This window comes from Miniopterus schreibersii (genome assembly GCF_964146895.1).
Source record: "Miniopterus schreibersii genome assembly, chromosome: 15".
In the NCBI taxonomy this organism is placed as follows: domain Eukaryota; kingdom Metazoa; phylum Chordata; class Mammalia; order Chiroptera; family Miniopteridae; genus Miniopterus; species Miniopterus schreibersii.
The window spans coordinates 48497838-48510402 of NC_138115.1; the positions used below are offsets into that span (position 1 = coordinate 48497838).

Sequence of the window (12565 nt, forward strand, 5' to 3'; positions counted from 1 at the left end):
TTTGTAATGCCCATTGGAGGTCTCGGAAGAGCTGGGGGGTGGGGGAAGCACAGGGATTTACCATCATCTGCCCATTGTCAGTTCTCTCCCCTTTGGTGGGGGCCAAAAGGTGATTAATCAGCCAGTTACCCCTCGTGTGAGCGGGGGCCCTTCCTAATTCGTTGACTCGGGTCTTTGATTTGAAGGCTTCTGTACGGGTGTGAAGTGCGGGTGTGTGCGTGCATGCTGTGTGTGCCCCTCGCAGGCGGCGGTGCCTGTCAGCACCCACCTGTGGGCGTCTTTGTGCTCTGGTACCTGCATTATGACAAAAGCAGCAAATCGGGAGACCAGCTCAGCGAAGTTCTGACTTGCCGGCGACCACAGTGGAAGATTCTAACACATTGCAGGACGTTTGCCAAGTCTGACCAGGTCACGAATTGCGCTTGTTTTATGGTCTCTACCGAAGATCAGTTTTGAGGAGCATTTTTCGAAAATGTCCCTCTGATGCTCTCCGATTCGGTACCGAGGCTAGCAGCTGTAAAATAAAAGGAGACGTTGCAGCCAAGCCAGAGCGTCGGAGATGAAGGGGTCTCATGGACAGGCCCGGGGGTTCTCCATCCTGGCTGCTGAATTGTTTCCTTTGTGTTTGTTCCCAGAAGTAGCTCCAGGACACAGTGTGTGGGCGTTTCTGTGGTTTGTTAAGTCCCCTTCTTTCTTTCCATGCTCCCCAGGCGGCCAGTGTGTTTGGTTGCCATGGAGATGTGTGCCCTGCGTCTCCTTTCTCCCCCCGCAGGCCCTGCCCACCCAGGTGGTGTGTCCCCAGCTGGACTGTCCCATGGAGCAGGAGGGAGGGCCAGTGGAGAGGGCAGGCATGGCCCTGGCTGGTGGCCACAAACACTGTGTCTGGGCAGCACGCGTTAAGTGGCCTGTCGGAGGGGACGCTGGCGCCCGTCTGTGGCTTCAGAGGTGGAGTGGGAAGGAAGAAGAGGTGCCCTGGACTCGGGTCAAGTGGAATTCTTGTTGGCACCTTCCAGAAAAAACTGTGCGGGACAAAGAAAGCAAGGCTCTGTGTCCCCTTCCAGGGCAGCTTCAGGTCCAAAATGTAAGGTTTTGTTCACTTTGTAAAGACGAACTGAATTCACCCCTGGAGTCCAGGGGAGACCTGTTTGTGGGCTGTGGCTTGCTCATGGCGGCTCGGTTTTCGTCTGCATGAGCTGGAAGCTGATGGACTAGATAAGAGAGTCCGTGAGCTTTCCTCCGCCGCTCATGGGCCCTGGGAGCGCCCAGGTCCTGGAGCTGGGGATTGGGGCGCAGGCGGTCCCCGGTGATAGGAATTATGCCCAGTACTGGCCTGTGCTCAGAGGAAGGGCACGAGGGCCAGACAGGGTCACTCAGGGGACAGTGCTGGGATGTGCAAGTCGGGGCCAGAAGTGGTGACTTTGAGTGCTGTAACCCAGTGCTTACACCCCTGGGTGGGGGTGCACTACATGTGCCAGCGTTACCTTAGGGGGGAAACAACAACAACAAAATTAAGAATATATGCCCATCCTACCTTCTAAAATCCAAACATCCATGCCTGTTAAGGATCGTGCATGGATTTTATATGAAATCTCACACATTTAGACCCATTTGGGGAAAGTCTGTCCTAGCCAGTGGACAGCCTGCATCGGGAACATTAAAAAAGTGCCATTTTATTCCTTCGGGTAAATAAAACAACTAGAACTAAGCCCAGCCTGTGCAGCAGAGGCTCTAGTGACTCAATTAGTGGTTGGCGGCCCAGTAAGTTCTGAAGTCCAGAAGGGCTCTGGTCTCAGTGCCACCCCTGAGGTCCTGTTTGCCTTTGTCATTGACTTGGAAAATGCTGAGTCTGAAATAGTGGCTCCTGAATCAGGGATGTCGTCCTTAGTCCGTAGCAGGCCTCCTTCCTTAAAACAGTCATCACGGTATTTATAGCTACAGCAAGGCCTCACTTAATGTTATCGATGGGTTCCGTGACTTTAAGCGAAACGAGGTCTAAGTCGGTTTCACCATAAGCTAATTGGTATGAACGAGTTCAGTTCCTAAGGCACCTCATCAGCATTATTGTGAAGCAGCGTCATTCCAGGACCAGCTGAAGTTTATAGGTGGGCTTCCCGGCTCACTGTCAGTGTGCCCCACACCGAGCCCTCCACCCACGGGAGCGCCCTAAGTCCCCTAACAAACAGCCCAGTGAGTTCAGCACTATCACCACCTCATTTTACAGACGAGCAGACAGTGGCTGGGGGAGTTTAGTTCGCCTGTGGTTGGCTACATGGCGGTTAAGTATGGTGGTTGGCACTTGAACCCAGGACCGCATGGACCCACAGTCCTTGCCATCAGCCACTGTGTTGTCACCTCTGCGTAGAGAGAATGCGTGCTGGAGAAAGGGGCTGGCTGGCTCTGGTCACGGGTCTCTCCGTGACCTCTCACGTCCAGCTGCTGTCTCGGGGCTGCGTGGCCACAAAGGTTGGGTTTTCGGATGCTCTCGGTTGTGAATGCAGAAGAGCTGCCTGGTACCTGGAAGAGGGGAGATGGGGCTTAGGAGCGGGCTGCACCCAGAGCAGAGAAATGGATCAAGGACTTTCATCAGAGGTGTCTTCCTTCTTAAGGCCTTTGATCCCTGAATTTCGGAGCTATTGAGTCATCCCAGTATTTCTCATTATATTCTGTATTTTTGCATGAGCCGAATGAGTCAGCTGGATCTAAGGAGGAAGCTGAAGATCAGGAATGTGAGAAAGGAAGAGCAGGCAGATCCTAAAGGAAATCAGTGGGCGAGGGAGAAATCAGGAAACGACCAAAATAGACAGCTGGGCAGAGGGCTGTGCGGGTCAGAAGAGGGCAGAGGGGCAACTTTTACTTGGTGAGCTATCACAGGCCCTCCTGTGTCCATCGCCAGAAAACCCGGGTCTGCTGGGTGCACTGGAATTGGGACCAGACTTGGTTTCTTAGCTCAGACTTTGTTCATTCAACCAGAGGCCATGAAGTCCCTGATGTAGAAAAACACCAGATTCTTCATGTTGGTGACACGTTAATCGAGTTGGGTACAGGTATATTGTACGGGTAACTCCAGTGTAACCTACATCATTGATTGCCACACCTACATTCCAAGCACATGCATGGTTTTAGGTGGAAATCTGCTTTCCTTCATTAATCCCAACTGAAGGATGAGACCTGGTTGTATCCAGTGTGTCACCTGCCTCCCCAACTCTCAGAGGAGAATGGAGAGTGTGCAGCCATGCCAGGGGACACTGCAACCTAATCAGCATGAAGATGTTGCCCTGGGCGCCTCATCTCAGAGCCAGAATCCTGGAGTTAGGGAGGAAAATCTTCCCTGGAGGTCTGAACTTTATTCTGGCATCACAGACACTACTTGGGTCTCCTTGGTTCTCTCATTTTGCTAAGAGCATCTCTTCTTTTCTCTCTTAAATGTCTCTTAAAATCTGTCCCAACTCTGGCCCTATGATGGTTAATTTTCTGTGTCAACTTGGTGGGCCATGGGGTACCCAGGCGCCTGATCAGTTATCCTAGGTGTGTCTATCCGTGAGGGTGTTTATAGATAAGACTAACAGTTGGTAGACTGAATAAAGCAGATTGCCCTTCCAAAATGGGTGGTCCTCACCCAATCAGTTGAAGGCCCGAATACCACCAAATAGCTGACCCTCCCCCGAGGGAGGAAATTGGAGCTAAGACATCAGTTTTTTCCTGCGTTTATACTGGAACTCTTCCTGGGCCTCCGGTTTGCCAACTGCAGATCTTGGGACCTGCCAGCCCCTGTAATTGTGTGAGCCAGTTCCTTCTATAGTACATTTACACACACACACACACACACACTATTAGTCCTGTCCCTCTGGAGAACCCTGACTAATACAGGCTCTTTCACCTTCCTTTCCTTTCCCTTCTCTTCCCTCCTCATTCCTCTCTCTCCTGTTCCTTCACCAACAATTTCTTTTGCACCCCCGGTTTCCATCGGCACTTCTGTGCCTCTGACGCTGGGTGTAATGGGAGCCAGCGCCTGTGGAGCATTTACTCCGTCTTTTCATGGCCCCTCACTTGCCTCCCAGCCACATTCATTTACACGAGAGGAAGTGGAGTCCCAGAGTGGGTAAGGACAACCTTAACTATTTATTATTATTATTATTATTATTTTTTGTAGTGCAGATCTGCTGGTGATAAATTCTTTCAGATTTTGAATGTGTGAATTCATCTTTATTTCCCCTTTGGTTTTAAAAGATATTTTTTGCTGGGTTGTGGAAGTCTACGTTGATAGATTTTTCTTTCAATTTTTAAAAGGTGTTGTTCCACTGTTTTCTTGCTTGCATTTTTTCAATCCGAAATTTAATGTCATCTTTATCTTTTTGTCTCACAGCTCACTCACACATTCTTTTCAGTTTTTAAATTCTTTCTCTTTTCTTTTGGACAGTTTCTATTGTTCTGCGTTTAAATTCACTAATCTTTTCTCCTGCAATGAGTAATCTGCTCTTAAGCCCATCCAGTGTATTTGTCATCTCAGATATTTTAGTTTTCATCTTTAGTTGAATTTGGGCCTTTTTTTTTTTTAAATATCTTCCCTGTCACTACTTAACTTTTTGGATGTATGGAATACAGTAGCGATCTGTAATGTACTCTACTAATTCTGGGTCAGGTCTGGTTGATTTCCAGAGACTGTTTTCTTCATTACAGGTCATGTTTTCTTGACTCTGCATGTCTGGTAATCTTTGATTGGATGCCAGACATTGTGAATTTTGCCTTGTTGAGTCCTAGATATCTCTGTGTTCCTTTAAGTCTTCTTGAGCTTTCTTCAGGGTGCAAATAAGTTATTTGGAAACAATGCTCCTTCCCAGTGTGGCTCTTATGATTCGTTAGGCGAGTTTATAGAGAACTCGATCTATTCCCTGCTCCCAGGGCAAGGCCTTCCTGAGTATGTCACGTAACACCCATGGGTTTTCCCTGTCCAACTGCTGCGAGTAGGCCCTGTTCCCAGGCCTCGTGGACACCAGGCCCTGTTCTCTCTCATCCTTTCAAATGCCCCCCCCTCCCCGCTGTGTCGTTTCTTCCCACAGATCTGTGCTCTGCTGGAGCTCAGAGGACACACTCGGCAGGTGTCCAGGACTCTTTCTCTGTGGCGTTTTCTTCTCTGACCTGGACGATGGTGGTCTGGAATAGTGGGGATGGAAAACAAAAAGAAGGGCTCTGTAAAACTGAGAGAACAGAGAACTTGGGGGGGGGGGGAGCAGTGAGAAGGGAAGTGGAGCGCGGTCCTCGGCCAGTGCTGGTCAGCAAGGGGAGCAGCCCAGAAACGGACTGTGTAGAAACTCCTAACAATTGGACAGAGTAAATCAGGGCTTGGGATTTATGTTTCATTTTCCCACATGATTATGAAAACAAATCTGACAGGTGGAAATGAAAGCCCAAACCAAAACCTGGCTCTTTACCAGGGAAACAGAGAAGGAAGGAGTGACCTGGACAAAGAGGGAGATAGATGGTGGCAGATGTGACTTTAGCTCAGGGAGGTTTCAGCTGCGGAAACTGAAGGTCCTGGAAGGGATCCTGGTGACGGTAACCATGCTGAATACTTAGCATGAGCCAGCACTGTGCTGGGTCTCCCACTCTGATTCCCAATTTTGGCCTGTCCTCTGCCAAGGACGCTGGGGAGTTAGTGACCGGCCACCCTGTCATTTCTGAGAAGTGGGAAAGCCACGGACCCCACCCTGAGTGCCGCCCCCCCCCGTTCTGCCTTGTTCCTGGGCCACCGAGGCTGCAGGAGCCTGTGAAATCCAGGTTGATCTGTTTCATTCGAGTCAAACCAATTTGGTGGGTTTCTTCCTGTGGCTTTGTTACTAGCAGTCCGTTTTAAGAGCTCACCTGCTTTGGAAGAAGTGGGTCAGGTAGACTTTGGTGCGACGATGCAGGCGCTCTGAAGCTGCCCTCGGTCGGCACAAGCGGCCAGCAGGTCCTCCAGATGTCCTTGTTCAAGTCCTGGAGCTGAATTTTTAAAGTTGCTTTATTTTAACGAATTTAGATTTATGTACAAATAGCCGCTGTGGAACAGCACAGGTTGCAGTGGCCAGTCGGGACCGTTCAGTAAAAAACACAGTCTAAGCAACGGCTAGCTTTTACTGCCTTTTCTGAGGAACTCGGCTCATTGTCAGGAAACCTCGCGTTTTTACTCCTCGGGAGGTATTTTGGGAACTGGAAGCTGTGGCGAGGCCTTACAGCTAAGGGCCAGCCGCCTTTCCGGAACAGAGGGGCTTCTGTTTCTGTCGGGGAGGGAGCCGGGGAGGGCAGGCGGGTCCCACTGTCGGGTCGCATGCCGACCCTGACACCCTCCGGGCCGTTTCCTCACCAGCCACCGGCTGCACCCGCACCTTTCTCTTTTCAACTGAAGGTGCCCAGAAGGCAAATATAAAATATTCATTCACTGCGTCTGTGGGAAGTGGCTTTTATAGGGGGTTCTTGATGAGCCTGTAGGTTTGTTAGTCAATATTTTATAAACCGGTAAATAAAGAGCACCTTTGGCTGCTGTATTCTAAAGCCCTGGAAAAACGGGTGTACTTCGGGGGTGCCTCTCACTGGCTATTTCCCGGTGCAGGGAACCCCTCTGCCGGAAGCGGGATGATTCTGAAGCTAGAATTATAAAGATGTCACACGGACACGCCTTCCTCCACGGCTTTGTGTTGGATGCCATTGTCACTTTGGTTTGACCAAGATGAATCTCATCGAGTGGAAATGCTGGTTCAGAGACCAGCCTCGGTGGTTCTCAAAGTGCCGTCCCCACCCTGGCTGGCGTGGCTCAGTGGTTGAGCATCGACCCATGAACCAAGAGGTCACCAGTTCGATTCCCTGTCAGGGCACATGCCCGGGTTGGCGGCTCGGCCCCCAGTAGAGGGTGTGCAGGAGGGGGCCAGTCGGTGATGTTTCTCTCTCATCAATGTTTCTCTCTCTCTTAAAAAAAAAAAAAATCAAAGTGCGGTCCCTGGACCAGCCCGAGCAGCCTCACCTGGGAGAGGCAGATCCTCAGGGCCTCCCAGACCGCCTAAGTCAAAATCTCTGGGGTTGGGGCCCAGAAATCTGAGCTCTAACAACCCCGCCGGCTGGCTCTGAAGCGTGCTAACGTCCCAGAGCCACTGGCCGCCGGTGTTTCATGCGCACCCTCCACCATCCCGTCTGTGTGAGCACCGGCCCGGCCATAGCGGGCTCCTCGGTGTCACGTCTCCACGTATGTGCTGCCACAGGGAGTGAGACAGTGAGGCTTGTCCCCACTCGACTCCACGAGGTTCGGTTGGGATGGCCAGGAATCCACCTCCTGCCAGCTGGTTTGAGAGATTGCTTCTGGGGCAGGGAGACGGTGTGGAGTGGTGGGAAGTGGGGACTGCACCCGAGAGACCCTGTTCCAGTCCCGGCTCTTCTCCTTGGCTAGCCTTGGATGGAGCCTTTGCGGAAGGCGACAAGCGGAGCCAGGCTGTGCTCTGGGGCCACCTGGTGGCGGTCAGCTGCTCTGACTCATGTCGCGAGGACTGTTCCGGGTTGGGCGCTTGATGGGAGCCCCCAGGACAGTGGCCGTGATTCCAGGAACTGCCAGGGTAGCTGGTGCCTGTGTCACCGGCCAGACCCGGAGCGATGACTCTCCTGCCTCCCTGCTCCTCGAGACGAGGTGGCGCGCTGCTTTCTGCCGACCGCACCTTCCCCGCAACGTGCTTGTGGCAGAAGGTGGGAGCCAGTCACCCCTCGAGTTATCCCCAGATGTGTGCAGTCGCCAGAGATCTTTACGGAATTGTCAGGATAATTAAGTGAGATACAACGTAGGTAAAGTGCCCAGCAAGTAGAAAATGCTTCGAAAGTGAAAAGTCCTTTTTCCGTTCCCTGGTGGGAGGAACTGGATTCCACACACACACACACACACACACACACACACACACACACACACACACACACGAGCGTGCACCCGGCAGGGGGGCTCGCAGCTCTGTGGGACAAGCGTGCGCTCAGGCCACACGAACCCGCCCGCCCTGCCCGCTCACTACCTGCCGAGCTCCCTGAGCCTCAGAATGTGCCAGACGCAGATGGGGGGTAACGTTGGACTCATGGGCATCGTGTTTTTATGAGAGTTGGGTGCAATCCTGGGGTGTCATTTCGGTTCCAGGCTCCTGCGCTGCTCCGTGATATTGACGGGGGCGGGTGTGCTTGCACCCCATTCTCTGGTGAGCCCTCCCCATCGCGCCGAACCCCTGAGGAGGTGACAGGGGGCAGTGTGTGGACTTCTCCATAGGAGGCACGTGGCGGGACAGGGACAGACCCGGGCACTAATGATGCAGGGACCTGTGACAGTGTTTTTAAAGGTTTTAAAAACTTTTTTAATACATGAAAGTTCTTGAAACATAGAAGGCAACCAACAGATGTTAGCTTTTCTCTCCCACTGACAAAATACAAACTGAAAAATTTGGATGTGGAATTTGGTGCCGAAACCTAGACGGTCTCTTGAAACCGAAGTGAAAACTGGAGTTTGAGGCCTCCGGAGCAGCCCGCGCTCAGGTCTCTGGGGGAATCCTCAATTATTATTATTATTATTATTTTGGGTAAAGGAAAAGCGGAATCAGCCCCTGAGCCCCTTCCCTGGCCCCTGCACACGGGACTTCTCAGCTCTGGGCACTGGTGGCAAGAGGGTTTGTCTAGCCAGCTGGGCAGTTTTTTAAATGATCAAAGTAATACCTGCTTGCTATTTAAAATTCGGGGAGGTGTAGGAAAGTAAAAGGAAGCAAACAGTGAACACCCCGCAACCCCTGCATGCTTCCCCCCTTTGATGCAGACGTCTTGTGTGTCCACACAGAGGCACCGTCACGTGTGGGCAGATTTCTTTTCCAGTCTTTCATCTTTGAATTTCTTCTTTGGTTGAAATACACAATTTTTGGATCTTTTTCACTTTTTCATATTATGACATAAGGTTTTTTTTAAATTAAAAAGGTACTTTTGAGGTTATAAATACATAGTTCTAGGAAAATTTCATCTAGAAACGTGTGAAGCAAAAAGTGAAATTTCTCTCTCATACCATCTGCCCGTGTACCTAATACTACAAAAAAAATTCCAAATATTGAAAGGTCTAAAGTAGTAAGTGAAACTTCCCTTTAATACAACTTACCAGTGCTACATAATACTATATATGTTTTTTTAAAATTTATAAAATTGAAAGTGGAAGTTCCCTGTAATGCTATCTATCAGTAGCAACCACTATTAGTCTTAGTTTGCAATCTTCCAGGTTTTTCTTTTGCATCAGTGGGCTGTGTGTGTAAGTCACTGAAATGGAATTGTACTAAAGACATTCGTCCAGCTTGCTTTTTTTCACTTACAGATGTATTTTGAATATCTCCCTATAGCATAAACATTCTCCAATGTCACTAAAACACTTATTTGAATGGTATTTTAAGTGGCCACATAATATTTTTGCATTTAGATGCACTCTGTTTTATGTAGCCATTCTCTAAGGCTGCCAGTTTAGATCTAAGTAAATATTTATTCCCATTTCAGATTCCTTCCCTCAGCAAAGTCCCAGACTGCCCCACTGAGTCAGAGATAAACATTTTAAAGTTTCCTTTCCAAACAGAGTTTATCGTTTTTACACTCTCATCAGTAAGTACAGAAATATGCCATGGCAACAATCACAAACGACTGTGATCACTTAAAAAAAAAAAAATCTTTGTTGATATCGTAAGTGAAAAAGCTCTTGTTTAATTTGTGTTTCTTTAAACACAAGAGGTTCTGTGCACTGGAATGTGTAACGATCTTCCTCGATGATTTTTGGAACAGAGTTCATCTTCCCTCTCTTAAACCAAAACCAAAAATAATTGCAAGCTCAGATGCCTTCGATCTTCCGCGGCCCCTTCCTGCACCCAGGGCTGGTGTTTTGCCCGTCGGGTCAGAAGCCTCCCCTCTGGGAAGTCCTGTGTGGTTTTTAGCGGCCTCCTGGCTTCCTCTAGCGGCCTCCCAGGCAGCTGCAGACTCACCTCCTTTCTCACCACCCCGGCGGGAAATCCTAGAATGAGGTCAAGGAATTAAACCGACATTAAGCCGATGTTAGCTGTAATCACTTAGCTGTAAGCACTCATCTTGTTACCCTAGCTTAGCGGAGTCAGGAGATACTGGTGAAGGTTCTAGAGCCTTCTGCAAGCGAGGGAACTAACTTTGAGGGAGGGGCAATGTGTGCTTTGTGTAGTTCAGATGCAAAAAATATCGGAAGATAAGAGTTGACCAATTTAGAGGACTTTCCTGATAGGTTGTCACCAGCATCCCCTGGAGAACATGTCAGAGGTCATGGTCCCCTACACCTGCGGGAAACAGCTTCGAAAGAGACTGTTGCCCGGGACCCGCCCTTGTGTGTGCCTCTGCCATCCTGCCACCAAACGTCTCGCCACCTTCTCAGTGGGATGGTCCTCGAGCCAGCCCTCGGGTGTCCCGGGGGGCCGCCTTCGGGCCTCGGCCTGTCCCCCGCCGGGGGCCACCGGCAGCTTTCGGGAACCAGAAGCATGTCGACAGCTGGCATTTTTTCCGTGTTTCTTTCCGCGTAAAGAGATGTTCGCCTTTCTTTTCTGTTTGTTCGCCGCATGGTAACATTTTCTCTTTACCCTGCCCTTGTGTTTTCCCTGTAGGCCGGAAGCTGAGAGGAAAAGCCTTTTATTTTGTCAACGGCAAAGTGTTTTGCGAGGAAGACTTCCTGGTGAGCGTGTCACCCAAGCCTCCCGTCCCCGCGGTCCCGGCTGGAATCGGGGGGCGGCGCACGGAGGGGCCCAGCGGGGGCAGAGGGTGCTTCCCGCCAGCGCGGGTGGGAAGCCGCACAGCCCGAGAAAGGGGTCCTGACTTCCCTTCTGGAGATGCGTGGGGTGGCCCGTGTTCACGAGCCAAAGGACAAACCGCAGAGCTTTGTGCTTTGAAGGGATTCGAGGGTCCCTTGGCCTGTCCTCTTGTTGCTTCACCCATCTCTTCCTGCTCCACCCCTCACCCCCCAAAATCCTTCAGTCTGGGATCCAGGCCTTCCCTCTCATCCCGCCGGCTCTCCGGGCATCCGGCCTCTCCCCTGCACGGACACTCCATCCATGTGCCAGTGGCCCCCAGATTTGAGCTCCAGCCCTGCCAGCTCCTCTGAGGCCAGCTGCTGACACCTCACTGCCCACAGGACAGTCCCCAGGCTGTCCCCAGCTCCTCCCACTCCACTTGCCTGGGCAGGAATGTCGCCTTGCCCTGGGCCCTCATCTGGGAAAACTGTGTCCTAGGTTCCTTCTTGTCCCCTCCTCCTTCCCGTCTGTCCCAGGATGCGGCCGAGCAGTGAGCCTCGAGCCACCGCACCCTGCCTGGGCCTGCTTAGCTGGCCATGCCGGTGTGGCCCAGCCCGCTGGCCTGGTGGCCGCCTCCACACTGTCTGCTTGCCCACCTGGCCTGCTGGCCCTGCACCCGCAGGGTTCAAAGCTTGCACAGAGGAGCCCCCTGCGTGCCGCCAGCCTCCCCTTCCTGCCTTAGCTTGCAGTGACGCAGCTTTCCGAGAACCTCCGTTATCCTCGTGCCTGGCGGGGTGGTGGCGGGGTTCCTCGCCCTGCCTGGGGTTAACTCTCTTTCCTCTCCTCTGCAGTACTCGGGTTTCCAGCAGTCTGCCGACAGGTGTTTTCTCTGTGGCCATCTGATCATGGACATGGTGAGTGGGGTCAGCCGAGCAAGATAAGAGCACGGGGGGAGGGGGGCATTCAGGGAAAAGAGAAATTAACCGCAGGGGACAGTGTTTCCTAGCCCGACTTGGCCGCAGCAGGTTTTATTGGGAGCAGAGCCCACGCGGCACCTTGCTTGCTGCAGTAGAGCCCACGTCGGCCTGTCCGGGTCCCCGCGCCCTCAGCCCTCCAGTCCGCCCAGGGCTGTGTTTCCGCTGACCCTCTCTGCTCCGGGCTGTCCACAGCCTGGCCCCCTCTGGTGTTCTGTGATCCCCGCAGCCTCCCAGCCGAGGTGCCGCATGGAGCCTGCTTTCACTGCAGCATTCTCAGCCACCTAGGAGTCAGGCGCAGATAAGCTCCGTGTCTCCCCCGTGTCCCGCCCGGCTCGGTCTGTCCCCGAGATGAGTTTCTGAGCCAGCGGAACAAGGGGCGAGTTCTCCGCAGCCCGCGTTTGCTGAGCCGCCGGCTCTCCGAGCTTTTCGTGGGCCTCGGTGTCGTTATCTCGGCAGTGGGGTCGGGCTCTCCTTCCTGGTCTCCTTAGAGGGTAAGGCTGCGGGCTTAAGGAATACGGGTTCTCATTCTGCCTCAGGGTCGAGTATTCACCCCTGGCGAGCGGCCTGGAGGATTCCTTTAACATACTGGTCAGAGAAAATGACTGCGTAACTTTTTTTTTAGTTTGGAAGAGCTAAATCCCTTTTTAAGCGGATCCATTAATCCCTTTCAGGAGAAGGGAATTGCTAATTGTTGCTACTTTCTCTTTTTACATTTTTATTGAGAAATAACTCATGGAGTAAGGGGCATACATCTTATGTGTGCCGCTGAATGAGTTTTTACACTCGCAGATACCCATGTAAGCAGCACCCAGATTAGGATGTAGATCATAT

At 51.8% G+C, this 12565-nt stretch overlaps 1 protein-coding gene across 2 annotated transcripts in view; it reads left to right on the forward strand.

Moving 5' to 3' along the window:
- Positions 1 to 12565, forward strand: part of LIMD1 (LIM domain containing 1) — a 41790-nt gene that overhangs the window by 21318 nt on the left and 7907 nt on the right. For both annotated transcript variants that reach the window (XM_081160241.1, XM_081160240.1), the window contains 2 exons: positions 10635 to 10702; positions 11609 to 11671. In XM_081160241.1, the coding sequence (XP_081016367.1) occupies positions 10635 to 10702; positions 11609 to 11671 (131 nt within the window). The remainder of the gene's footprint in view (positions 1 to 10634; positions 10703 to 11608; positions 11672 to 12565) is intronic.